At 37.6% G+C, this 25,174-nt stretch overlaps 1 protein-coding gene across 1 annotated transcript in view; it reads right to left on the reverse strand.

The window, feature by feature from the left end:
• Positions 1–1,668: 1,668 nt before the first annotated feature.
• Positions 1,669–25,174, reverse strand: part of LOC113933931 (coiled-coil domain-containing protein 144B-like) — a 62,715-nt gene continuing 39,209 nt past the window's right edge. Inside the window, exons 11-17 of the mRNA XM_035729339.1 lie at positions 24,346–24,439; positions 19,761–19,843; positions 17,580–18,647; positions 14,924–15,081; positions 6,334–6,504; positions 4,045–4,078; positions 1,669–1,854 (exon numbers count right to left, since the gene is read on the reverse strand). Of these exons, the coding sequence (XP_035585232.1) occupies positions 1,669–1,854; positions 4,045–4,078; positions 6,334–6,504; positions 14,924–15,081; positions 17,580–18,647; positions 19,761–19,843; positions 24,346–24,439 (1,794 nt within the window). The remainder of the gene's footprint in view (positions 1,855–4,044; positions 4,079–6,333; positions 6,505–14,923; positions 15,082–17,579; positions 18,648–19,760; positions 19,844–24,345; positions 24,440–25,174) is intronic.

Here is a 25,174-nt window from a genome sequence, read left to right on the forward strand (position 1 = left end):
GATGACACGGATCACATGGATCACAGATCTAAATGTAAGACCTAAAACTATAAAACTTTGTTTTAAACTACGAAACTTCTAAAAGAAAGCATGAGAGAAAACCTCTGACTTTGTGCTAGGCAAAGATTTCTTAGATAGGAACACTGAAAGCAAAAATCCATAGAACAAATGGATAAACCAGATTTCATCAAAAAGAAAAACTGCTCTTCAAAAGACACTGTGGAGAGAATGAAAAGTCACAGATTGGGAGAAAATAGAGGTGAGGGGCGCCTGGGTGGCTCAGTCATTAAGCGTCTGCCTTCGGCTCAGGTCATTATCCCGGGGTCCTGGGATCGAGCCCCGCATCGGGCTTCCTGCTCAGCGGAGAGTCTGCTTCTCCCTCTTCCACTCCCCCTGCTTGTGTTCCCTCTCTAGCTGTCTCTCTCTCTGTCAAATTAATAAATAAAATCTTAAAAAAAAATATAGGTGATAAAGGAACTATCTAGAATATACAAAGAATTCTCAAAACTCAAGAAATAAGAAAACAACCTAATTTTTAAAATGAGAAAGGATTTGGATAGTTCAAAGCAGATATACAGATGGCAAATAAGCACATGAAAATATGCTCAACATTATCAGTTATTAGGGAAATGTATATTGAAACCATAATGATATATATATTACATACCCATCAGAATGGCTAAGATTTAAAAAACTGACAATACTAAGTGTTCATGAATATACAGGGAGAAATTAGAACTCTCATACACTGCTGGTGGGAATGGAAAATGGTACAACTACTTTAGAAAACAATTTAGCAGTTTCATGATAAGGGAGTATAAAGAGACATGAGACTTACAGGTGATAGATATGTCAACTGCCTGAATTACAGTTATGTTTTCATAGGCATATACATATGTCAAAACTATCAAAGTATACACTTCCTATATGTGCAGTTTACCTAACTAAAGCTGTTGGGGGAAAAAAAAGCTCTATTATAGGAAAAAACATCGAAAACAGTGGCTGAGACACAGATGGAAAGAAGGATCTGAAACAGGGGTGCCTGGGTGGCTCAGTTGTTAAGCGTCTGCCTTCGGCTCAGGTCATGATCCCAGAGTCCTGGGATCGAGGCCCGCATCCGGTTCCCTGCTCCGCGGGGAGCCTGCTTCTCCCTCTCCCACTGCCCCTACTTGTGTTTCCTCTCTCGCTGTGTCTCTCTCTGTCAAATAAATAAAATCTTTAAAATTAAAAAAAAAAGAAGGATATGAAACAATACAAGATGAAGCTAGAGTACTGCGGTCTTTCATCTTAGAGCAATGAGAAGTAATAGCTAAGCTTTAAGCAAGGGGGTAATGTGATGAAACATGAATTTTTAAAAATGATGATAACTACGGTTGCAGTGGAGACCAAGATTCTGGGAGGTGGAATGACAGGGAAAACAGTCCTGAGGTTATTTCAGTATTCTAGGAGAAAAATAATGGTAACCCGACCTTGGGTGAAGGCACAGAATAGAAGCGGAGTTAATAACACATCATGTGTGCCATTCCCATGACAAAACATAGAGTGGAAATTATAGCCCTTTGGCTGAGAGTTTTCAACAGTTCTCTGTTTTCATATACAACATATTTCTGAGATGAGTACCGCATGAGTGTTGTGTGGTACAGCACTATACAAGACGTGCACGTATTATTACGGTGATATACGTACAAAGGCTTTATATTGATAAATGGTCCTACCTTTACAATCCTTGCCAACTTGTGCAGGTAGCGACATGCAACTCATATAATTAGAGCAAGGCAACTTGGAATCCTCTGAAGCTGTTCCAGATGACTCAGTTAAATCAAGGTCATCCATAAAATTCATTTGCTTTTTGACCTACAAATAAAAAATACTATTTCAGCTACCTAGAGCAATCTACACATTCAATGCAATCCCCATCAAAATACCATCCAGTTTTTTCAAAGAAATGGAACAAATAATCCTAAAATTTGTATGGAACCAGAAGAGACCCCGAATAGCCAGAGGAATGTTGAAAAAGAAAAGCAAAGCTGGCGGCATCACAATTCCGGACTTCCAGATCTATTACAAAGCTGTCATCATCAAGACAGTATGGTACTGGCACAAAAACAGACACATAGATCAATGGAACAGAAGAGAGAGCCCAGAAATGGACCCTCAACTCTATGGTCAACTTATCTTTGACAAAGCAGGAAAGAATGTCCAATGGAAAAAAGACAGTCTCTTCAACAAATGGTGTGGGGAAAATTGGACAGCCACATGCAGAAGAATGAAACTGGACCATTTCCTTACACCACACACAAAAATAGACTCCAAATGGTTGAAAGACCTAAACGTGAGACAGGAGTCCATCAAAATCTTAAAGGAGAACACAGGTAGCAACCTCTTCGACCTCAGCCGCAGCAACTTCTTCCTAGAAACATCACCAAAGGCACGGGAAGCCAGGGCAAAAATGAACTATTGGGATTTCATCAAGATAAAAAGCATTTGCACAGCAAAAGAAACAGTCCACAAAACCAAAAGACAACCGACAGAATGGGAGAAAATATTTGCAAATGACATATCAGATAAAGGGCTAGTATCCAAAATCTACAAAGAACTTATAAAACTCAACAACCAAAGAACAAATAATCCAATCAAGAAATGGGCAGAAAACATGAACAGACATTTTTCCAAAGAAGACATCCAAATGGCCAACAGGCACATGAAAAAGTGCTCAACATCACTCGGCATCAGGGAAATCCAAATCAAAACCTCAATGAGATACTACCTCATACCAGTCAGAATGGCTAAAATTAACAAGTCAGGGAACGACAGATGTTGGCGGGGATGTGGAGAAAGGGGAACCCTCCTACACTGTTGGTGGGAATGCAGGCTGGTGCAACCCCTCTGGAAAACAGTATGGAGGTTTCTCAAACAGTTGAAAGTAGAGCTACCATTCGATCCAGCAACTGCACTACTGGGTATTTACCCCAAAGATACAAATGTAGGGACCCGAAGGGGTACGTGCGCCCCAATGTTTATAGCAGCAATGTCCACAATAGCCAAACTGTGGAAAGAGCCAAGATGTCCATCAACAGATGAATGGATAAAGAAGATGTGGTATATATACACAATGGAATATTATGCAGCCATCAAAAGGAATGAGATCTTGTCATTTGCAACGACGTGGATGGAACTGGAGGGTGTTATGCTTAGTGAAATAAGTCAATCAGAGAAAGACATGTATCATATGACCTCACTGATATGAGGAATTCTTAATCTCAGGAACAAACTGAGGGTTGCTGGAGTGGTCGGGGGTGGGAGGGATGGGGTGGCTGGGTGATAGACATTGGGGAGGGTATGTGCTATGGTGAGCGCTGTGAATTGTGCAAGACTGTTGAATCACAGATCTGTACTTCTGAAACAAATAATGCAACATATTTTCAGAAAAAAGAAAAAGAAGAAGATACCAGGAGAGGAGGAATGAAGGGGAGTAAGTCAGAGGGGGAGACGAACCAGGAGAGATGATGGACTCTGAAAAACAAACTGAGGGTTCTGGAGGGGAGGAGGGTAAGCGGATGGGTTACCCTGGAGATGGGTATTAAAGAGGACACATTCTGCATGGAGCACTGGGTGTTATGTACAAACAATGAATCATGGAACACTACACCAAAACAAATGATGTAATATATGGTGATTAACATAACAATAAAAAATTTAAAAAAAATACTATTTCAAAATGTCCCCCAAATAGTCATAAAATATACCAAGTGTAGAGAGATGATCAATACCCATCTTTTTATAAGAGCAAAAACATAGGTACTTTTTAAAAGAACTGATTTTTATCAAAACGACCTTTATCAATAATTAGTACTTCTGAATAACTTTTTCACAATAAATGTCTATACAACAAAGGAAGATTTTCTATTTTTTCACTATACCTTTCCTAAAGTAATTTCTTACCATGGAATAACATTTCTAATAAGTATTATTTATCAAAGTAATATAAGAAAGTGAAAATTTAAAAATTCATAAATGAAATAAAATTATATATATATTTTTTACCTCTTTCTTTTCATGAGATGTTTTCTTTGCACGTCTAAGAAAAAAAAACAATTCCTTTCAGGCAAGTATTAAATACTTAAAATACAAAGAATATCTAAATCATAGCTAAATATTAATAATATTAACAAAGCATTAAATTTAGATAAAATGGACAAAAAGCAAAGGAAAATCATAATGTTACTTGCATTATTTGATACGAAGAAATACACCACATTTTTTGTTGTCATGTTCAATAAAAACAAGCTTTTATTGGCTCTAAAAACTATCTGGAAAGTGCAAGTTAAGTTCTTATATGAAAGAAACCCTTTTTTAATAATCATACTAGTGTTTTGAGGATTTACTGTGCAACTACTATGCCTCATTATGAACGCTGTACACATCTTAAAAGTATTTTAAGCCTCACAACAATCTTATAAACATAGGTAATCATATTAGGTATTTTACACAGGAAGAAAATGAGGCACAGAAATAAGTAACTTCCCCAAGCCCATACAACTGGTCAGGAGTAGACCCAGAATTCAAATCCAAGATATGTGCCTTCAAAAACATGTGTTTTACAATATGTGGTGAAAGTAATATTTAAGTCTTTCTAACTAATATGATAGCAAATGAATCTACTATTATTCCATTTCTAGCTATAATTATACTCTATGAATCTTACACATATTTTTTAAAATAAAAAGACTTCATACCTAGGCAATATTGAAAATCCACTTTCAATAAACTAAAGATCTGCTTCTTCTAAAGAAGTTCATCAATGGCATTCATTTATTCATTCAACTGTTTATTCACAACTACATACTTATGGAGCACACAGTATGTGTCAATGACACTGTTGGTACAGGAACCATGGCTTTTATAATTTAGAACTTTTATACTCTAAAAGTAATAATCTATGATAGATTGTTTATTTTTCAACTATAAATAAAGTCTTTTCCCTTTCCCCAGAATCTAAACAAATATTAACTTAATACAACCAGATACTTCAAAGTCCCTAACAAAAACATTGCTATTCATGATACTGTCAAAGGCACTGAATATCTAAAATCATCAAGGAATGATCAGTACCACTCAGAATGGCCCAAGAGTTTGTATATTTACTATTATCTATATATTTTTAAGTCTATGAAAGATAGTATCTGCACATTCAATTATATGAGAATACTCCACTGTGGAACCCATTCTGAATAAACAACTTCTTGCCACGGGCACCTGGGTGGCTCAGTCGTTTAAGCATCTGCCTTCGGCTCACAAGCCCCACATCGGGCTCCCTGTTCAGCGGGAGTCTGCTTTTCCCTCTCCCACTCTCCCTGCTTCTGTTTCCTCTCTCGCTATGTCTCTGTCCAAAAAATGAAATCTTAAAACAAACAAAGAAACAAAAAAACCACCTCTTGCCACAAAACTACATGAATAGGAGTACTAAGGACAATTACTGTAATCTTTAAAAGATAATGTAATACAGGGGCGCCTGGGTGGCTCAGTCATTAAGCATCTGCCTTCGGCTCAGGTCATGGTCCCGGGGTCCTGGGATCGAGTCCCACATCAGGCTCCCTGCTTGACGGGGAGCCTGCTTCTCCCTCTCCCTCTGCCTGCCGCTCCCCCTGCTTGTGCATTCTTTCTCTGTGTGTCAAGCAAATACAAAAATCTTAAAATAGGGGCGCCTGGGTGGCTCAGTCGTTAGGCGTATGCCTTCGGCTCAGGTCATGATCCCGGGATCCTGGGATCCAGTCCCACATCCGGCTCCCTGCTAGGCAGGGAGCCTGCTTCTCCCTCTGCCTCTGCCTGCCGCTCCCCCGGCTTCTACTCTCTCTCTCTGTCAAATAAAAACTAAAAACTCTTAAAAAAAAAAAAAGATAATGTAATACAATCAATAAGCTTTCTAATATTTGGAAATGTAAACAAAATTAAATAACCATGTCTATCTCTATTGGATCATCTCCAGCAGCATACAAATGTACTCTAAAAGCTCCCATCTTAAAAAAGGAAAGACAATTCCCTTGAATTCCACATTCTTTTTCAGTTATCATCCATTTCTCTATTACCTTTCCCCATAAAAATTCTCTAAGGAGTTGTTTCGACTTATCCATTACAGTCCAGCTTCCATGGAGACTACAGAAACTGCTCCTTCTCAGAGTCCCTTGTCCTCATCTTAACCTTTCAAGCCGTGTGTCTGATATACTTGACTATTTCCTGCCCGAGCCTATACCTACACTACAGCGTTTTATTTCCAGAAAAAGTGATCACTGCTAAACTTCCTTCAGAGAGAAATGAAGAATTTATAGCTTTTACCTTCCTTCATCCTGATCCATTTCACCTGAAGTGCTCTCATCATTCACTTGTAGTGGACACGAAGTTACGGAATCGGCCTTCTCAAGCCCTGGCGTAGTCACAGATACTTTTGATGTCCATTTTTCATTTTCATCTTTCCTTACTTCCTTCATATGCAAACCAGGATCACTACTTTTAAAAATCCAGTTAAAATATCCATTAAAAAACCAATGTTTTCTAATAATTTTACGGGTAAAGAATAAAAACAATTTTTTTGTAAAATTCTGTTAGCCATCTCAATTGGCATTTATTAATTCACAGAACAGTTATGAAATCCAACCATATACAAGGAAATACACATCCCTTGCTTCAAAGACAGATACATATACAACTACAATACAGTGTCATCTGTGGGGACAAAACTGCTATGGATCTCTTTGTAGGAGCTGTGGAATCAAGGACCATACAGCAAGGGACCTCGGAAAAGTCTTGCCTACCCATGCATCAGGTGACGGGCACACTCACTACATTCCCAGCTGTGGACCCAGCAATAGCCCACAAATCGGTTCCAGCCCCTTCCTCTCAGCCACATCTGGGAGCCCCTGGGAAACACGGTCTTAGATAATCACCCATGGATGAGAGAGACTTTTTGGAAAACCAGGTTTCCTGCAGAAAAGTTCCAGCACACCACCAGAGCAAAAAAAATATCAGGTTTGGACACATTGGAAAGGTAGTCATCAAAGGCTACTTCAAATGCAAAGACAGCAATGCAAAACTTCAAAGAATATAAAAAGTCAAGGATATAGGACACAAAATCTTCCAGTAATTGATCTCAAACACATGGAGATCTGTAATTTATCCAAAAAAGAATTCAAAATAGCAGTTTTAAGGAAACTTAATGAGCTACAAGAAAACACAAAAAGCCAATTCAGGGCTGCCTGGGTGGCACAGTCAGGTGAGCATCTGACTCTTGGTTTTGTCTCAGGTCATGATCTCAGGGTCATGAGATCCAGCTGTGCATCCTGCTTACACTCAGTGCAGAGTCTTCTTATCCCTCTCCCTCTGCTATTTCCCCCACTCACACACACGCTCTCTCTAAAATAAATAAATAAAATCTTTACAAAAAAAAAAAGCGCCAATTCAATAAAATGAGAAAAACACTGTATGAATAAAATGAGAAGTTTAATAAAGCGTTGGAAGGGAATCTGGGTGGCTCAGTCAGTTAGATGTCTGACTCTTGATTTCGGCTCAGGTCATGATCTCAGGGTCGTGGGATGGAGCCCTGGGTCGGCTTGAGAGTCTCTCACCCTCTCTCTGTCCCTCCCCCGACCTGCTCTTTTCTCTCTCTCCCTCAAAGAAATATGTAAAATCTTTTCTTTAGAAAAGAGCTGGAAATAGTAAAAAAGAATTAAACAAAAATTCTGGAGCTGAATAATATAGTGAATGAAATGCAAAAAAGCAATAGAAATCACTGACAGGAAAATGGATCAAAGAAAAAATCTGTGAATTTAAAATTTTCAAATTTTAAAACTTTCAAATTATCCAATCAAGGAGGTGAAAGATATGTACACTAAAAACTACAAGACTTTGATAAAAGAGAGAGCAGAGACACAAATAGGAAGATACCTCGTTGTTTATGGATTGGAAAAATTAATATTAAACATCCACATTATTCAAAGCCATCTACAGATTCAATGCAATCTCTGTCAAAATTCCAGTGACATTTTGCACAGAAATAGGAAAAACAATCCTTAAATTTGTATGGAACAAAAAGGACCCCAAACAGCCAAAGCAGCCCTGAGAGAGAACAACAAAGGTGGAAGCATCACACTTCCTGTTTTCAAACTGTTACAAAGCTGCAGTCACCAAAACAGAATATGGAACCTGCATAAAAACAAACACAAAGACCAATGAGACAGAATCAAGAACCCAAAAATAAACCCATGCATATAGTCAAGAACACTCAAAGAAGAAAAGATAATCTCTTCAATAAATGATGCTGAGAAAACGGCATATTCACATACAAAAGAATGAAACTGGACCCCTAACTTACATCACTCACAAAAATTAACCCAAACTGGATCAAAGACTCAAATGTACAACCTTGAGCCATAAAACTCCTACAAGAAAACAGGGAAAACACTCCCTGACGTTGATCTTGGCAATGATTTTGGATATGACATCCAAAGTACAAGCAACCAAAGCAAAAACAATGGAACAATGTTTCTCCACAGCAAAAGAAACAAGCAACACTCTAGTTCCATTTACGTCAAGTATAGGGGAAGGAAGGGAAAAATAAGATAAAAACAGAGAGGGTGGCAAACCATAAGAGACTCTTAACTATAGGAAACAAACTGAGGGCTGCTGGAGGGGAGGTGCGTGGGAAGACGGTGTTAACTGGGTGATGGGCATTAGGGAGGGCACTTGTGATGAGCATTGGGTATTACATGCGAGGGATGAATCACTAAAGTCTAGCCCTGAAACTAATAATACAATATATGTTAACTAACTTGAACTTAAGTAAAATCTAAAAAAACAAAAAAGAAACAAGTAACATAATGAAAAGGCAACCTACAGAATGGAAGAAAATATCTGCAAACCACATATCTGAAAAAAGGCTAATATCTAAAATATATGAGGAATTCATACAATTCAACAGCAAAAAACAAATCCTTCAAATAAAAACTCAGCAAAGCACCCTTACAGACAACTTTCCTCAGAAGATATGCAAATGGCCAACGGTACCAAAAAAGGGGCTCAACATCACTATTCATCAGGGAAACGCAAATCAAAACCACAATCATATATCTATCACCTCACACCGGTTAAATGGCTTTTATCAAAAAGACAAGAGATACCACTGGCAAAGATGTACAGAAAAGGGAATCCTTGTACACCGTTACGGGACTGTAAATTGGTACAGCCGCTATACAAAACACTGTGGAGGTTCCTCAAAAAACTAAAAATAGAACTATCATATGCTGCAGTAATCCCATTTCTGGGAACATATCTGATGGAAACGAAATCATCATCTCGAAGTGGTATCTGCACCCCTGTTTACTGCAGCATTATTTACAAGAGCCAAGACAGGGAAGCAACCTAAGTGTCCATCAATGGATCCATGGGTTTAAAAAATGTGGTATATATTTACAATGGAATATTTTAGCCACAAAAGAGGGAAACCTTGCCATTTGCGACAACAGAAATGAACCTTGAGGGAATTATGCTAAATGAAATAAGTCACACAAAAAGACAAATACTGTATGATCTGACTTACATGTAGAATCTTAGAAAAAAAACAACAAATTTACACCCTGCTGCTTGCCAGGGGTAGGAGGCTGTGGGAAATGGGTAGATACTGGCCAAAGGATACAAACTTCCTGTTACAAGATTAGTAAGTTCTGAGGGTCTAATGTACGGAATGGTGATTACAGTTAACAATACTGTATTATATATTTGAAAGTTGCTAAGAGAGTTGCTAAAACAGAAATGATAACTATGTGAGATGATGGAGTTAACACTCTTACCATTTTACAATATAAAAGTGTATTAAATTAATATACGTATACCCTAGACTTACACAGTTATCTGTCAATTATAGCTCAATAAATCTGGAGAAAATTCAAAAATACTCATCTGTCATTATATATATCACTCAAAAATAGCAATAACCTGGTTAATTTTGTTTGAAAATAAAAGGATTTGGGGGTGCCTGGGTGGCTCAGTCGGTTAAGTGTCTGCCTTGGCTCAGGTCATAATCTCCAGGTCCTGGGATCTAGCCCTGCATCAGGCTCCCCACTGAGCTTCTACCTCTCCCTCTGCACCTCCCTCCTACTTGTGTGCTCACTCTCTCGCTCTCTTTCTCTCTCTCTCTCTCTCTTACAGATACATAAAAAAATTTTTAATTCTTTTAAAGAAAATGATTTGGTGACTTTTGTATACTTTTAGCCAAGTATTTAATCCTAATATAAAAAGCTAGATTTACCAACAGAACATTATGGTTACTTTTTCATGGACTAAATGTATGCAAGAGAATATTAGCAGCATATAGCTACCTAAATTTACAAAAAGAATGAAATTTCCCACAGGAGATTATTAATTTAGGAATTGAACATGAGCCCCTAAGAGCACTGGAAACCAAAACAGAGCTAGCAATTATTGTTTTAAAACTGTTACACAGATAACTCTTCTAGTTAAAATTTAACATCCAAAAAAGAAGGATCTTCCTGAAGGCAATTATTACACAATTCTTCTTAACCCAAATCTCAAAAATAAATCTATAATTACAGAATATGAAATAGCTTTCATTTTGAACACAGTTGATCGAAGCAACTTTTAAATAGAAAACATCTAGTTAAAGTCACCTCAAACTTGGGGGGGGGACCCAAATATGAAACCATGGGAAAAGAAGCCAGCACAACCAGTTTTAAATGTGTGTGACTGATCAACGCCCACTGGCCTCACTCACCAACCAACCAGTGTCAGCTCCTCCCTTCTCAAAGAAAGCCAGTAGGAGACAAAACCATTCCATACACATTCCTCACGTGCCAACCAATCAACAGTCTCACCCAAATTACCATGCTCTTTCACATGATGACAAACCACTTAATTCTCTGAAAGTCCCCCAAACCTTAAACTCTACTCTTCCCAAAACCCTATATAAGAATAGCAGACTGCTCTGTCAGAAAAGACTCTAAGTGACCAGCATAGGTCTATCTTACTAGTAGCCAATAAATTCCAACTTCATCTTTTTATTTCAGATATTGAGGGCTCATAATCTTTTGGCAAGAATTTTTAAAGTCCTATAATTTGCCACCATATTTCGTTTTCCTTAATAAAATATAAATGAAGTTTGCTATTCCTCTGATCCACTTTACCATAATTAAAACTAACATAAATACCAGTAAAAGAATAAATAGCAAGTAACCACAACATTGGGCCCCCAAAATAAAAAAAAATGCATACAACTGACAGATTAAATTGTCAGAATGGACCCATATCAAACTTCCTTTTTGTTTAAGTGAGAGTATTATGTTAAAAAACAATACATGCCGGTGAAACTCCATCCACTCAATAAACATTTGCTGAATAGAACTGTACATGCTAGGACGTTTTCTAGGCCCTGAGGACGTGGCGATGAACAGATAAAAATCCTACTCATGAGTGAAGTAAACACAATAACAATAAACTACACAGGCAAGATAGTACTAGAGGAGAAAAACTAAAGCAGAGAAATCAAATTTTGATGTGCCGTAGGGAAAGAGGTAATCAGGATAACCAAGAAAGGCCTTGCTAAGAAAGTAACTGTTAAGCACAAAATTGAAGGGGAGGGGGGGAAAGGAAGGAGCAAGGAGCAAGGAAGCCATGAGGGTATTGGAGGGAAAAGCACTCCAGAGTCAACAGCAAGGACAGAGGGATGCTCGAAGTGTTTGTAGTGAGGGGAAAAAAGTGAGAAATTCAGTGTGGCTGGACAGCGTGAAAGGGACAGAAAATAGGAGTGAGGCAGTAAGGGATAGGGAGAGACCAAGATGAACAGATCATACAAGGCCTTGTAGGTGTTACAAAGAACTCTGGCATGTACTCTGAGTGAAACAGGAGGCAAGTGGGTCTTGAGCAGAGGAAGACATAATCTGACTTACGTTTTAATAGATCCACTGTGTTCAGAATTAATGGAAACAGAGAAAAGACAAAAGAACAAACAAGAAGACCAATTAGTTAATTATTACACTTATACACACAACAGATGATAGTGGCTTGGTCATGGAAGATGTGTTTGGCTTCTGGATATATGTTGAAGGAAGATCTGACAAGATCTGCTGACAGATTAGATGTGACATGTATGAAAAAGAAAAAGACATGAGTCAAAGATGATACCAAGTTTTCTGGCAGAGCAACTGGAAGAATTGTCATTAACTCAATTAGGAAAGACAAGAAGGGCCGGTATAAGAAAGAATATCAGTAGTTCGATTTTGGACATGTTAAGTTCGTAAGACCCAAGAGCTATCCCAAAGAGACATCAAATAGGCAGTTTAATATGTAGGTCCGGAATTACGCAGAGAGATTTGGGCTGGAGATAGAAACTTGAAGATCATTAGAATACACAAGATAGTAAAAGTCAAGAGAAGGAAAATCAAGGACTGATTCCTGGAAGATGTCAATGTGTAAGTAAGAGGTGGGGGATGAGGAGAAAGCAGCAAATCAGGCTGAGATGTACAGACTAGGAAGGCAGGGGGAAAACCAGGGGAGTGAGTGAGATCCTGGAAGCTCAGTGAAGACAGAATTTTGGAGAAGAGAGTTCTCCGTTGGGTCAAATATTGCTGATAGGTTAAATAAAATGAGATCTAAGAAATTATGTCTAGATTTATTAAAATGAAAATCAGTGGAAACCTTTGTAAAATCAATTCTGGAGTAGTGGGAGTGAAAATTACTAGACAGAATTCAAGAGTGAATGGGAGGTAAATCCGGACCAGTGAGTGTACATGGTTCTTTTAAGGATTTCATAGCTAAGAGGAAAGATCATAGATGCTTTAATTTTCTTGTTTGGTTCAATCCTTACACAATGATGACGTAGTATTTTTGTAATATATTTTGTAATATAGTTTTTTAAATTACATACATGTAGCACTAAATGTTTTTTAAAAAAATGCCAGACCAAGGGGGCACCTGGGTGGCTCAGTCGGTTAAACCTCTTGATTTTGGCTCAGGTCATGATCTCTCGGTTGTGCGATCGAGCCCCGCCTGGGGCTCTGCTCTCAGTGCCAAGTCCGCTTGTCCCTCTCCCTCACCATGCACTCTCTCTCTCTAATATAAATAAAATCTTAAAAAAAAAAAGGCAGACCAAGGCATTAAATAATTCACAAAATTATACAACCAAAAGACTCCTTAAAAATTTTCTAGATGTAGTGTATATATATATAACACTATATAACCTGATAATCATTTTTTCTCATGCTTAGAAAGACCAAAGAAAAACTATTAAGTTTGAAGAGCAGTATTTCATGCTTGATAAAAATCATCTAACTCTAGGATATATCCAAAATAATTAGTCATATTAAAATTCTATAAGAGGGGCGCCTGGGTGGCTCAGTTGTTAAGCGTCTCCCTTCAGCTCAGGTCATGGTCTCAGGGTGCTGGGATCGAGCCCCACATCGGGCTCCCTGCTCCGTGGGAAGCCTGCTTCTCCCTCTCCCACTCCCCCTGCTTGTGTTCCCTCTCTCGCTGTGTCTCTCTCTGTCACATAAATAAATAAAATCTTTAAAAAAAATTAAGTTAAAATAAAAAAATTAAAAAAAATAATATTCTGTAAGAGAAGTATAAGGGGTTTGGAATGCAGAAAATATTCCTATTCTGTAAACTGAATTTTCGTAAATTTTAGAATATGAAGTTACTGTTGAAAAATCTGGTGTGGTGCATACAGAAATATATTCTCTTTAAAAAGGAAGGTTAATAGCATGCATGCAAGGTACCTTACAAAGATTCACTGCATTAGCAACATCTTGGTTTATAGCACAAGGATCATCAAATCAAATGTTTATATAGAATATGGGACAAGTTGACATACGAAATCTCTTGGTAATATTCAGATCAATTTGAGGGTCCAAGATTTGAACACTCAAGCTCAACGGGACCAAAACCCAAAACCTAATAACTAGCAATTTTGTTCGTAATAAGACAGAGTGCCAGTGTAGCAGGTAACTTCCTTTAGCAACTCAGCAGATATTAAAAGTATTCTAAAATTTGCATAAGACATGACATCAAACCGAATACTTTAAATATACTTTGTTAAACAATCAGTACACTGTCGACCTAAACTCCTTTTTTCAAATGGTCGCATATTACATTGTTTTATAGGGGTGACAACTTACTTCCTTATCGACAGATATTTAGACTACCTCCAACTTTTTGATATGAGAATGCTATAATAAACATTCTCAACATATGTCATATTTTATATATATAATAATGTACAATAAATGTCCTTAGAATGTGTGTGTGTGTGTGTGTGTTTACACCAGTCATGTTTTCCTAGAGGATCTAGTCCTGGCAATGAAGCGTTGGAATAAAGGGACAGCATCTGGGGCGCCTGCATGGCTCAGTCGTTAGGCGTCTGCCTTCGGCTCAGGTCATGATCCCAGGGTCCTGGGATCGAGCCCCGCACTGGGCTCCCTGCTCGGCGGGAAGCCTGCTTCTCCCTTTCCCACTCCCCCTGCTTGTGTTCCCTCTCTCGCTGTGTCTCTCTCTCTCTGTCAAATAAAGAAATAAAATCTTTTAAAAAAATAAATTTAAAAAAGGGACACCATATTTAAAATTTTTGAAGCACACTGCTAAATCACCCTTCAGAAAGGATTTACCAATTTCATCTAACAACAGTGTATAGGAATGCCTTTTTCCTCACATTTGCTAACTTTGGGTATTAATTTTTTAATAAAATATTTACCACAATGACTGCAAAAAATGGTATCTCGTTATTTGCATTTTCTGATTAGCACCCAGGACGGAATAGCCCTACTAAAAATATAAAATTTGTTAATCATGAATGTTAGCTCCAACTAGAATTTGTTTTATAGGAAAATAATAATTACCTACTATTTAAATATTGCTATAGGCTCACCCATCAGAATCTTCCTTTTTCCCAACAGGAAAGAGGTGGTTTTCAGTTTTTCCACTCTCTCTTTGTTGAATTAGTCCAGCAGCAGCAGCAGCGACAGCACACACGTTTTCGAATACTGCTATCCTACTACTTTGGTGTCTCTTCTTTTCTTCATTAATCTTTAATAGAAATTTGATATTAAGGATAATTGTTACTACTTTGTTCATTAAAAAGAACTTTTTTCATTAATTATACCTTTTTTAAAGATTTTATATATTTATCACAGAGAGAGCATAAGCAGGGGGAGGGAGGTGCAGACAGAGGGAGAAGCAGGCTCCCGCTGAGGAGGGAGCCCGATGCGGGACACGATCCCAGGACCCTGATATCAGACCTGAGCCGAAGGCAGATTCTTAAGGACTGAGCCACCCAGGCATCCCAGAAATTTTTTTCTTAATTATAACATTTGACTCTTAGTCTGTCGTAATTTTAATCGATAAAAATATTTTGTGTTTAGCTTTATCATTATAAATAATTGCAATTTTTATAAATTCTGCTTCATTTCTGTTTGAGTAAAAACAGCAGAATTGGGACGCGTGGGTGGCTCAGCTGGTTAAGCGTCTGCCTTCGGCTCGGGTCTGATCCAGGGTCCTGGGATCGAGGCCCGCATCAGGCGCCTTGCTCAGCGGGAAGCGTGCTTCTCCCTCTGCCTGCCGCTCCTCCTGCTTGTGCTCTCTCTCTCTCTCTCTGTCTGACAAATAAATAAAATCTTTAAAAAATAATTAATTAATTAAAACAGAATTTTCCCAAATTTGAAAAAGGGCTTTCTTAATTTTGTATTCATATCCACGCTTTGCTCCCTACCATTCCCCACCCCACCCCATGTGACCAGCAGATACAAAGAAATAAAAAGACAAAGACACAAAATGTGTCTTCTGTCGTTACCACCTGGATTTTGCAAAAAACAGCCAGATTTAAAGGATGTGACATTGTGGTGCTCCATGAACAAACAGAAGTTTTCCTCTTTCTGCACTGAGCTATTTTTTCCCCAACTACCTTTTACAACTCTTTTTTCATTTGGATCCTAGGGCTATCAAAAAAGTGACAGTATTCATTAAAATATATGAACCAAATTTCACCACAACACAAAAAGAACAGAGTGAAACTGATGTTAGTGTAGAATTTTGGGAAATGAGTAATGCTCCCCAAATTCCACATTCAGTAACCATAAAATTTTATAGCTAGAGGATATAAAAGTAATTATCAACTTTAATCCTATTTTCCACTGATAAATGGGAGTAAAACCAAAAAAGGTTAATTTTGTCCAAAGTTCCTAAAGTGGCATTACCTAGCATCTTATGGCACCGAAAGAGATGATACAATTCTTTGATGCTGAATCAGGTAAGTTATCAAACACATTCATTAAATTAATCAGATACATTAAAAGTATGACACTGGCACAGTAATTTAATATCTTAATTGGGGACAAGGTGCTTAGCTACTTCTTCTTTTAGAGGAGGATATCTCTAGATTTTTGTCTAGTTTTAAAACTCAAATCACCTCAAAAGTCTGTTTTCTCCCTTCGAGTTAAATACTGAAGGTTTCTGAAGGTTTCTGCCACCTACATTATAAAAATCATACATGTCAAAATGTACCATACTTTACTAAACATAATATGAAGGTTTGACTCAACAGAAACATATGAGAATGGTGACCAAAAAAAGTGGAGGGGGGCGCCTGGGTGGCTCAGTCAGTTGGGCCTCTGACTCTTGATTTTGGCTCAGCTCATGATCTCGAGGTTGTGGGATTGAGCCCCGCATCAGGCTCCATGCTCAGTGGGGAGTCTACCTACCTCTCTACCTCTCTCTCTCTCTCTCTCTCCCCCCCTCTCTCCCTTTGCCCCTCCCTGTGGCCCATGCTCTCTCAATAAATAAATAAATCTTAAAAAAAGAGTCTGTTTTTAAAAAATGTGGAGGAAGAAAGTGATAATCCAAATATTTGTTATTAAAAATATCTCAAAGTGGTCCTGTTGGAATTCTAAGTTCCAAGAGTACAAAGCAGAAAAGATTGCACATACTGAAACAATAAATAGGTTTAGGTGAAATATTTCTTTATATCTTTTCTCTTAGTCACTGCTTCTTTCCCATTTTATTGTTTATGGAAATGCAGTTTATATTTAAGCCAATAGATAAAAATAAAAACCCAGGAGATGGGGCACCTGGATGGCTCAGCGGTTAAGCGTCTGCCTTCAGCTCAGGTCATGATCCCAGGGGCCTGGGATGGAGCGCCATGTCAGGCTCCCTGCTCAGCAGAGAGTCTGCTTCTCCCCTTCTCTCTCCCTCTGCCTCTCACCCAGGCGCCCCGATAATTGCATTTTTTAAGGAATTTTCTTTACAGTTACTCTGGTTCATGAGGTCACATGGTGCATAGCTAAATTCGTTCCCAAGTTCACATGCCACTTGGGAGACTGACGGAGAAACTTAAGGAAAACAAATCATAAGAATGTTTTCCTGCACTCCTATCATTTAGATAGCAGAAATAATCTATTTCCGAACACAATTACGTATTTAGACAACCCCATTTTATACACGATCTCTTCTCCTAAGTGGAAAATCAAAATGACTCAGATAACTGATAAAGAGAAAAAAACAAAAGAGCAGCAGCAAAGTGAACCTCTTACCTCTTTTTGAAGTTGAACTTTCTCTTTTTCCAAATCCAGGAAATCTATCTGTAATATGCCTATCTCGTTCTTAAACTTTTGAACATCTTGCTGTATTTCTTCTTTTAGATATACTTCTGATGTTCCGTAACTACGTGGTGGAGAAGAACTCTCATTTTCTACTTCGGATTCCATACTTCTATAGTTATTAGTACTGTCATTATCTGCACAGAATGGCTTCCGGAACAAGTCTTTTGTCTTCTTGTAAGTGTCTGTAACAGCAGAACTATTGTGCCTTTTTATTTGAGCCATCTGTCTCACCTCATTGGAGCTGGAAAACCTTTTGTCACAAAGGCTTTCCGAATGACTAGACTGAGGTATATGTCCCATCTCTAATTTAGAATTAGTGCTATTTTGGTTCATACTTTTTGCCATTGGCATGTCAAGCTCTTGGTCTTCTTTCACTTCAAACATAGCGAGTGGGTTCCTTACTTTTTTATTTTCTGTATCACTTTTAAAACTCTTATTTTTGTTAAAAACATGCTCAGTGTCTGGTTTGTTATCATTTTCACAGTCCGATTTATTTTCACTTAAAGCAAAATCAGAAGATGACTGCCAAGCATATTTGAGACTAGACGTTTTTTGTTCAGCAGATGCCTGAAATACTAGAGGGACAGGCACTGCAAATGTATCCCTTTTCTCACAATCGAGTCTGTCATTTGTCAAGTTAGAAGGTATTTCCATTACGTTTGCTCCTTCTTTAAAGTTACCATGTAGTGACTCTTCCTTAGGATAAGGAGCAATTTTGTATCTTTCACAAGTTTTACCAAACTTCCGCTTTAACTCACTGGTGATGAGTTTTAAATTCTTTTTCCACTCTAATTTGCCTTGTTTGATCCAGAGTTCCTCATGCTTCTGCACAGGAGGATGTTCTGAATATACAGCTATATGAGCCTCTCTATCACAGTTCTTATTCATCTCTGGTTCTCGAGACTTTTTTTGCAGATGCAAGAGTGGAACATTAATTTGCTTGGTTTGATTTTCAGATGTCTTTTCCGCCAGGATACATGTTTGTAAAATAACTTTATCCTTAAGTAATCAAGTACGGACAAAGAAAAATTAGAAAATAATTAAAATTTAACTGTTAGATTTCTTAATCTATGTAAGCTGCTCCCAAGTCACTGGATTGTAACAAAGAAGGAAAAATAACTCGCCCTAGCTTAAGACAGAAGAAAAACATAAATCCATCAACTTAACTTTGTCAGTGTTTTGGAAATAAACAATTCATTCCATGTTCCATCTACCAAAAAATGAATTACATTATTTTTAATGTGACAAACTTAAAAACATTTTACCTCACCATACATTACATAGTGAGCCCCTACCGTGCACTTGAGGATTTTCTTTAAAGACTAATAACTAGAGAATAGGCAAATTTTAAATTATTAGGAGCCAAAATCAATTAACATCAATCAGAAAGAAAATTCCTAAATCTTAATTCAATTTATATACTATGGTAGTGTTATACATCACTATAATTATCTGCTTCTATCCAGCTCTAATATAATGTCCACTGAGGGTGGATAAGAAAAATGTTAATAATACTGATTTCCTACGCTGAAATGAAATAACTGAGTTATGGTTTATTACCCAACTACAGTCCCATCCTGGAAGGTGGGATTCTAGGCAATTGGCAATTGTGCTGATTTTATGACCCCACTCTCTGAAGTCAACTACACAGGGATCACAAGGCAAAACAATCTTTAATCTTGGCATTAGTGATGGGCAATACAGAACTGCACATTTGGAACCATTGAGAATAATTACTCCTACGTGGATCTAAGTCAGTAGTCATCATTTTTATGCTGCTCATAATTTCAACTGCTTAAACATATGATTCAATATTTGGTGTTACCTTCTTGATCACATAAAAAGTGACAAAAATGGAAGAAGCAAACACTGTTCAGGAATTTTTTTATTCTCTCAATTCCAAGGATGAAGTTTTAGCTATAAGTTACTATAAATTCTAACAATAGTTAAAGGTTTGTAACTTGTAAAATTTTATAAAAACTAAATATTAAATTACAATCTATTGACCTCAATATGTCCATTCAAAAGATAATTTCATTTGAACTATATTATTAAAGCAGGAAAAACAATATAAAAGCAGAAATTTACATTTAAATTTAACTTTTTACATACCTGTAAGTGCTTATTGTCCCTTTCATCAAGTCTTTTTTCCTCTTCCTCTGATGTCCTTTCTAAGTCTCCTTCTGCTGGCAAATCTATATATTTAGTTAAAATGCACTACTAAGAATGGTTAGGTAAAAGCTGTAACCTTCTTAAAAATAGAAAATAACATTTCATCTTTTGATAGTTTAAATTAAACTTAATCTTTAGCTGAATACTTACTTTAAGAAATATTTTTAATTATCAAAAAATTCAACAAACCATTTGAGAAATACTAAATGTCACCAGGTTAAAGACATACAAACATCTCAAAGATTCTTTCACAAGTTCATCCACCTAAGATCAATGAACAAAACACTCAGAAACAAAATTTTAAAATGCAGCAGAAACATGAAAAATCACAACAGTCTATTCTTTACCTTGTAACAGCATATCTTAAAACCCAAAGCTTCAACTACAACATTATTCATGGTTTCCAAAATTATTACTATTTTTTATGCCTTTATTAGTGTACAACCTTCCTATGGGTGTATGTCGCTGCTGAGTGTAAACAGTTCTGAAATGTTTTCCTCTCCTACTTGATAAATTTCTTCACATATTTTAGGACACAGACTGCTATGTAAAGTCATCCTTGATTATGGCTAGTCTTCCCCAGATTAATAGGTGTCTCTTTCTTCAGGGGTACCTTAGTACTTTACAGATTTTTCTAGTGTATCTTCACCACCTGAACTGTAAAGTACTTCTTTCTATATCTATTTCTTTTGCTCCTGGACTGTATGGGACAATCTCTCTCACTCTCTCTCTTTTTTTAGAGAGGGGGAGGAGCAGAGAGAGAGAGAGAGAGAATCTTGACGAGGCTCCAAGCCCAGCACTGAGCCCCACATGGGCCTCGATCTCACAACTCTGAAGTCATGACCTGAGCCGAAATCAAGAGTTGGACGCTCAACCGACTGAGCCACACAGGTGCCCCTGTATGGGGCAATCTCTTAACTCATCTCTATGTAAAGTCTTTATTTTACTCAGTTATTATTTACTGAGTTCCCAGTAAGTGCTAGGCACCCAGGTTTCAAGAAGCACGTAGATAAAAGGTATCAGGAATGGTTTTTCTGGAGCTAATGCCTGAACTGAAACTGAAAACAGTGAGGTCAGCCAGATTCAAAGGGGTTAGAGGGAGAAAAACAGGGAGAGTATGCAAGGCTGTAGGAAGACAAGGGAGAGAAGCACACGACAGGGTAAATATTTGTCTAAAAGGGAGAGAAGCACACAACAGGGTGCTTTTCGTCTAAAATACAGGGATGTAAGAGGAAGACATCACCAGCAGTTCAGAATGCCAGAGAAAAGGGCAGACGGCAGAAAGGGCTAGAGAGTTTGGCAGAAGTCAAAATTATGAAAGCTTTATATGTAAGTTTAAGGTACCTGGACACAAACATATTTTCAACAGTGGTTCCTAGTCATATTGACATTTGAGACAGATCACTCTAAATGCTGTGAAGAGGGATGAATTTGAGGGGCACTGTCACACAAGATGGGAGATGAATTACAAGGCAGTACTGCAAAACAAAGATGAAGTACACCTGAACTGATAGAATATGTTCAGAAATATTGAGGATATGAAATTATCAGGGCACAGTACAGAATAAATCTGTATTAAATGAAAAAGCACACAATCGTGGGTCCCTAGAGAACTAATTTTGCTCACTACTTTATAAAAGGCATCAAGTGAGAAGAGAAACAATCCACATGAACTGTTTTAACTTGCTTGTATTTCTAACTTTTGTTTCAGATCTTCCTTTGTTACAGGAGCCGGTAGGTATTTTAAAAGTCGTCCTTCTTGGATCTACCAAGCTCAGGAAGAAGTAACATCAAACAAGTCACTTGTAGAGGTAAATAACTTTAGATTTCTTGCCTGTACTCACTACTCTAGGAGATCGTTGAAAATCTTTTGAAAACACAGTGTTAATTCTACAATTTAGAAAGAACCTAAAACTACAGGGGTGAAAAAAATATTGTATGATTTATTAGTACAGACCTGATCACATGACTGATAAAAGGTATGGAATTAACTGGTACATTAAATAGAGCACACATTAGATGTGGTTAATCAAAAGACTATCTTAGTAGAATGAAAACTGACTTTCCAAATATTATTTTTAAATAATATAGTGCTCCTTAAAACCAGTATTCCATTTATTCATTAAAAAAAATAAAGGGAGGTGTCTGGGTGACTCAGTCAGTTAAACGGCTGCCTTCGGCTCAGGTCATGATCCCAGGGTTCTGGGATCGAGTCCTGCATCGGACTCCCCGCTCAGCGGGGAGTCTGCTTCTCCCTCTGACCCTCCGCCCTCTCATACTCTCTCTCTCTCAAAGAAATAAAATCTTGGGGGGAAAAAAAAAGGAAATAATGTATAATAAGCTTTCAATATGGAAACAGGACTACAAAAAAGGAAAAAAATCAATTTAATTGCCACAGAATTTTTAGATACTGAAAATCTTTTGTATTTCAAAATGAGTGTCATACTTACTGATAATAAAAATTTTAGCATTTAGGGAATGAACGCTATAATCTCTTTTGTTTCCAAAATTAGTTTGATTTGGTAGATCATGTTAGTCTTTAAAAGGTTTTTTGGAAACAGCTATCATATCAAAAAATTAGCTATCTGAAAAAAGAAAAACAGCCAAAGCTTCCATATTCAAATTAATCTCATTTGGATAATGAATACCAATACAACATATATATATTTGATGTCCCATAGATCTGAGGAGGATGAATGAGTGGCTGTTTTACCCCAAGTTTAGCACTCCATCTGCTTTCAGTATTCTTTTTGGAGCAGCTGTAATTTAATCTGCTTTAGTGCAAATACACTCAAGCCATCTAAAGTGAATTCTCTCAAGTTTCCTCAGCAACTCCAAAATTTCCCAGCTACCACGCCTTTCTTTCTTCCCTCCTTCCCTTCACTATCCACCTTCTTCAAAAGTAATTTCTGGGGGCGCCTGGGTGGCACAGTCAGTTGGGTGTCTTGGCTCTTGATTTCAGCTCAGGGCATGATGTCGGGGTCCAGGGACTGAGCCCCACATTGGCCTTCAGGCTCAGCAGGGAGTCTGCTTAAGGATACTCTCTTCCTCTCCCGTTGACCCTCGCCCGGGTTGCTCTCTCTCTCTCTCTTTCTCTCTAAGATAAATAAATAAGTCTTTAAAAAAAGTAATTTCTGGCTCTACGGTCTTGACTGTTCTGCTTTTACATCCCTTTGATTATGGATTATCTCCACCACTTCTTTCCTCTTTGTTTAGCAGTAGTATCTTACATCTATAACCTCTATTTCTCCATCTCCTTGCTCCCCTCTAGCTAAAAACATGCTCAGCAATAACAACAAAGTCATACTTTTCCTTGATCCTATTATGTCTTGAACTATCCAGTGGCCCTTCCAGATTTCTCTATAGGGAAGTCTACATCCTTGCTACGGAGCACATGACCCAAGGACCACCAACACTGGCATCACCTGAGAGGTCAGAATGCAGAATCCCAGACCTGCTGCTCACAATGTGCATTTTTAACAAGGTCTCGGATGATTCACTACAATTTGAGAAATTCTGGTCCATACGGAGTCTGCTGCCACATTCCTTTACCTTAACTTAACCTTCTAGAAAAAGCCTCAAGTTCCTCACTATCGATTCTCCAAAACTGAAAATGTATTAAAAGTCATAAACTTTCGAGGTGCCTGGGTGGCTCAGTTGTTAAGCGTCTGCCTTCAGCTCAGGTCATGGTCTCGGCGTCCTGGGATCGAGCCCCACATTGGGCTCCCTGCTTGGCGGGAAGCCTGCTTCTCCCTCTCCCACTCCCCCTGCTTGTGTTCCCTCTCTCGCTGTCTCTCTCTCTGTGTCAAATAAATAAATAAAATTTTTTTAAAAAGTCATAAACTTTCTCATGGACTTTTTATCAGGGCGAAAGCTTCCTTGATCTCCCCTAACTGTCCCTGCTCTCTTCTTCCTTCCAATTCTCTTATTTTGCACTAAATGATACTATCTTATGAAGTGCCACCATTTTGTATGACATTAAGATATATACATTTATAGCCGACTAGGACATAGCTCTGCATAATCAGCTACGCCGGTCCTTAATGTCTTCCCAACAGTGAGGACATCAGGAAGAGTGGAAAAATTTTGGCATACTTCTCTGACAAACTTTGGTACTGGAAGCTCACTTGGTATTATTCCTGCATTTCAAATACTCTGCTCTTCCTTTTAAAAGAATTATTTTATGTTACCACCTTCCACTATGAGGAGCTGCTTTGCCCTTCATTTACTCCCGGTACTCTCCGCCTTTCTCATCATTCCCTCTTTTGCTCTTTTCCTCTTATTTCCTGATGTTCCTTAGGTCTTAGAGTATCTTGAAATGGAACCAGTAATTTAGCTGCTTCAGTGGCGCTCTCAATTTGATCTGTTGCTGACACCTGATAAGATACCAATTTATCTCCTTTTCACATCTTTCTCCTTTCTATGCATTTAATAGGTGATTTTCTTTGGATATTAGAACATATTATTATTCCCATTTTAAATTAACATTCTATCAAGTGACTTTTTAATAAAATACAATTCTTACCTTCTACTTCTTCACTTAATATACGTGGTCCTTTCTGATCCGCAGCTCCAGATAAACGTTTCACGTCTTTCTCTGGAAGACTCTCAGAAATACTCTGTTAAAATTAACATCAAAAATGAGCTGCATAAAGACTTCCGAATCCTTTTCTAAGAAAATATCTGAATTTCCTACTTTAACAGCAACTAGACTTACAAATAAGAAAAGCATGTATTGAAAACCAAAACACCTAAAAATCTCATATATACTTTCTAGATTAAGTGTACCTTTTAATCTCCATTTGCCCCCTGACTCTGTAAACTGAACATGGAAGGCCAGAGTAAATACTTTCATAGACAGAAGACTGATTTCTATGTACCTTTCAACAGGAACTCACAAAACACCTAACTCTCCTTTGCATTTCCCACCAAAATAAAAGGACATTAAAAATATGTATTTAAACGAATTCTTTAATAAGTATATTTGCTACAACTGTAAACTGTTCCTGACGGTAGAAACGTTTTCAGTGCTCAAAGAAGAAGATATTGGACATGATGAGAAACCTTGGAGTATATCATGTTGAGTATAAACAGAACATTGTGGTAGCTGCTGCTTCATTTAGATAAACAAAGGCTTAGAATTTTTATTGATAGGAAAAATGGTTGAATGAAATGTTAAAGTAGGAAGAAAAACCTTTCTTGAAATTATATTTAAATAATAGCAAAACATTTTCGATACAGGTATGAAACTCTTCAAAAAGTCTAGTAAGCTTTCATAAGGGACGAATAAGAACATTTATTTATTAATTACCTAAAATGTACCAGGCACTTATTTTAGTATGCACATTTTCTTT

The sequence above is a fragment of the Zalophus californianus genome, chromosome 9, assembly GCF_009762305.2.
Source record: "Zalophus californianus isolate mZalCal1 chromosome 9, mZalCal1.pri.v2, whole genome shotgun sequence".
NCBI classification, from domain to species: Eukaryota; Metazoa; Chordata; class Mammalia; order Carnivora; family Otariidae; genus Zalophus; species Zalophus californianus.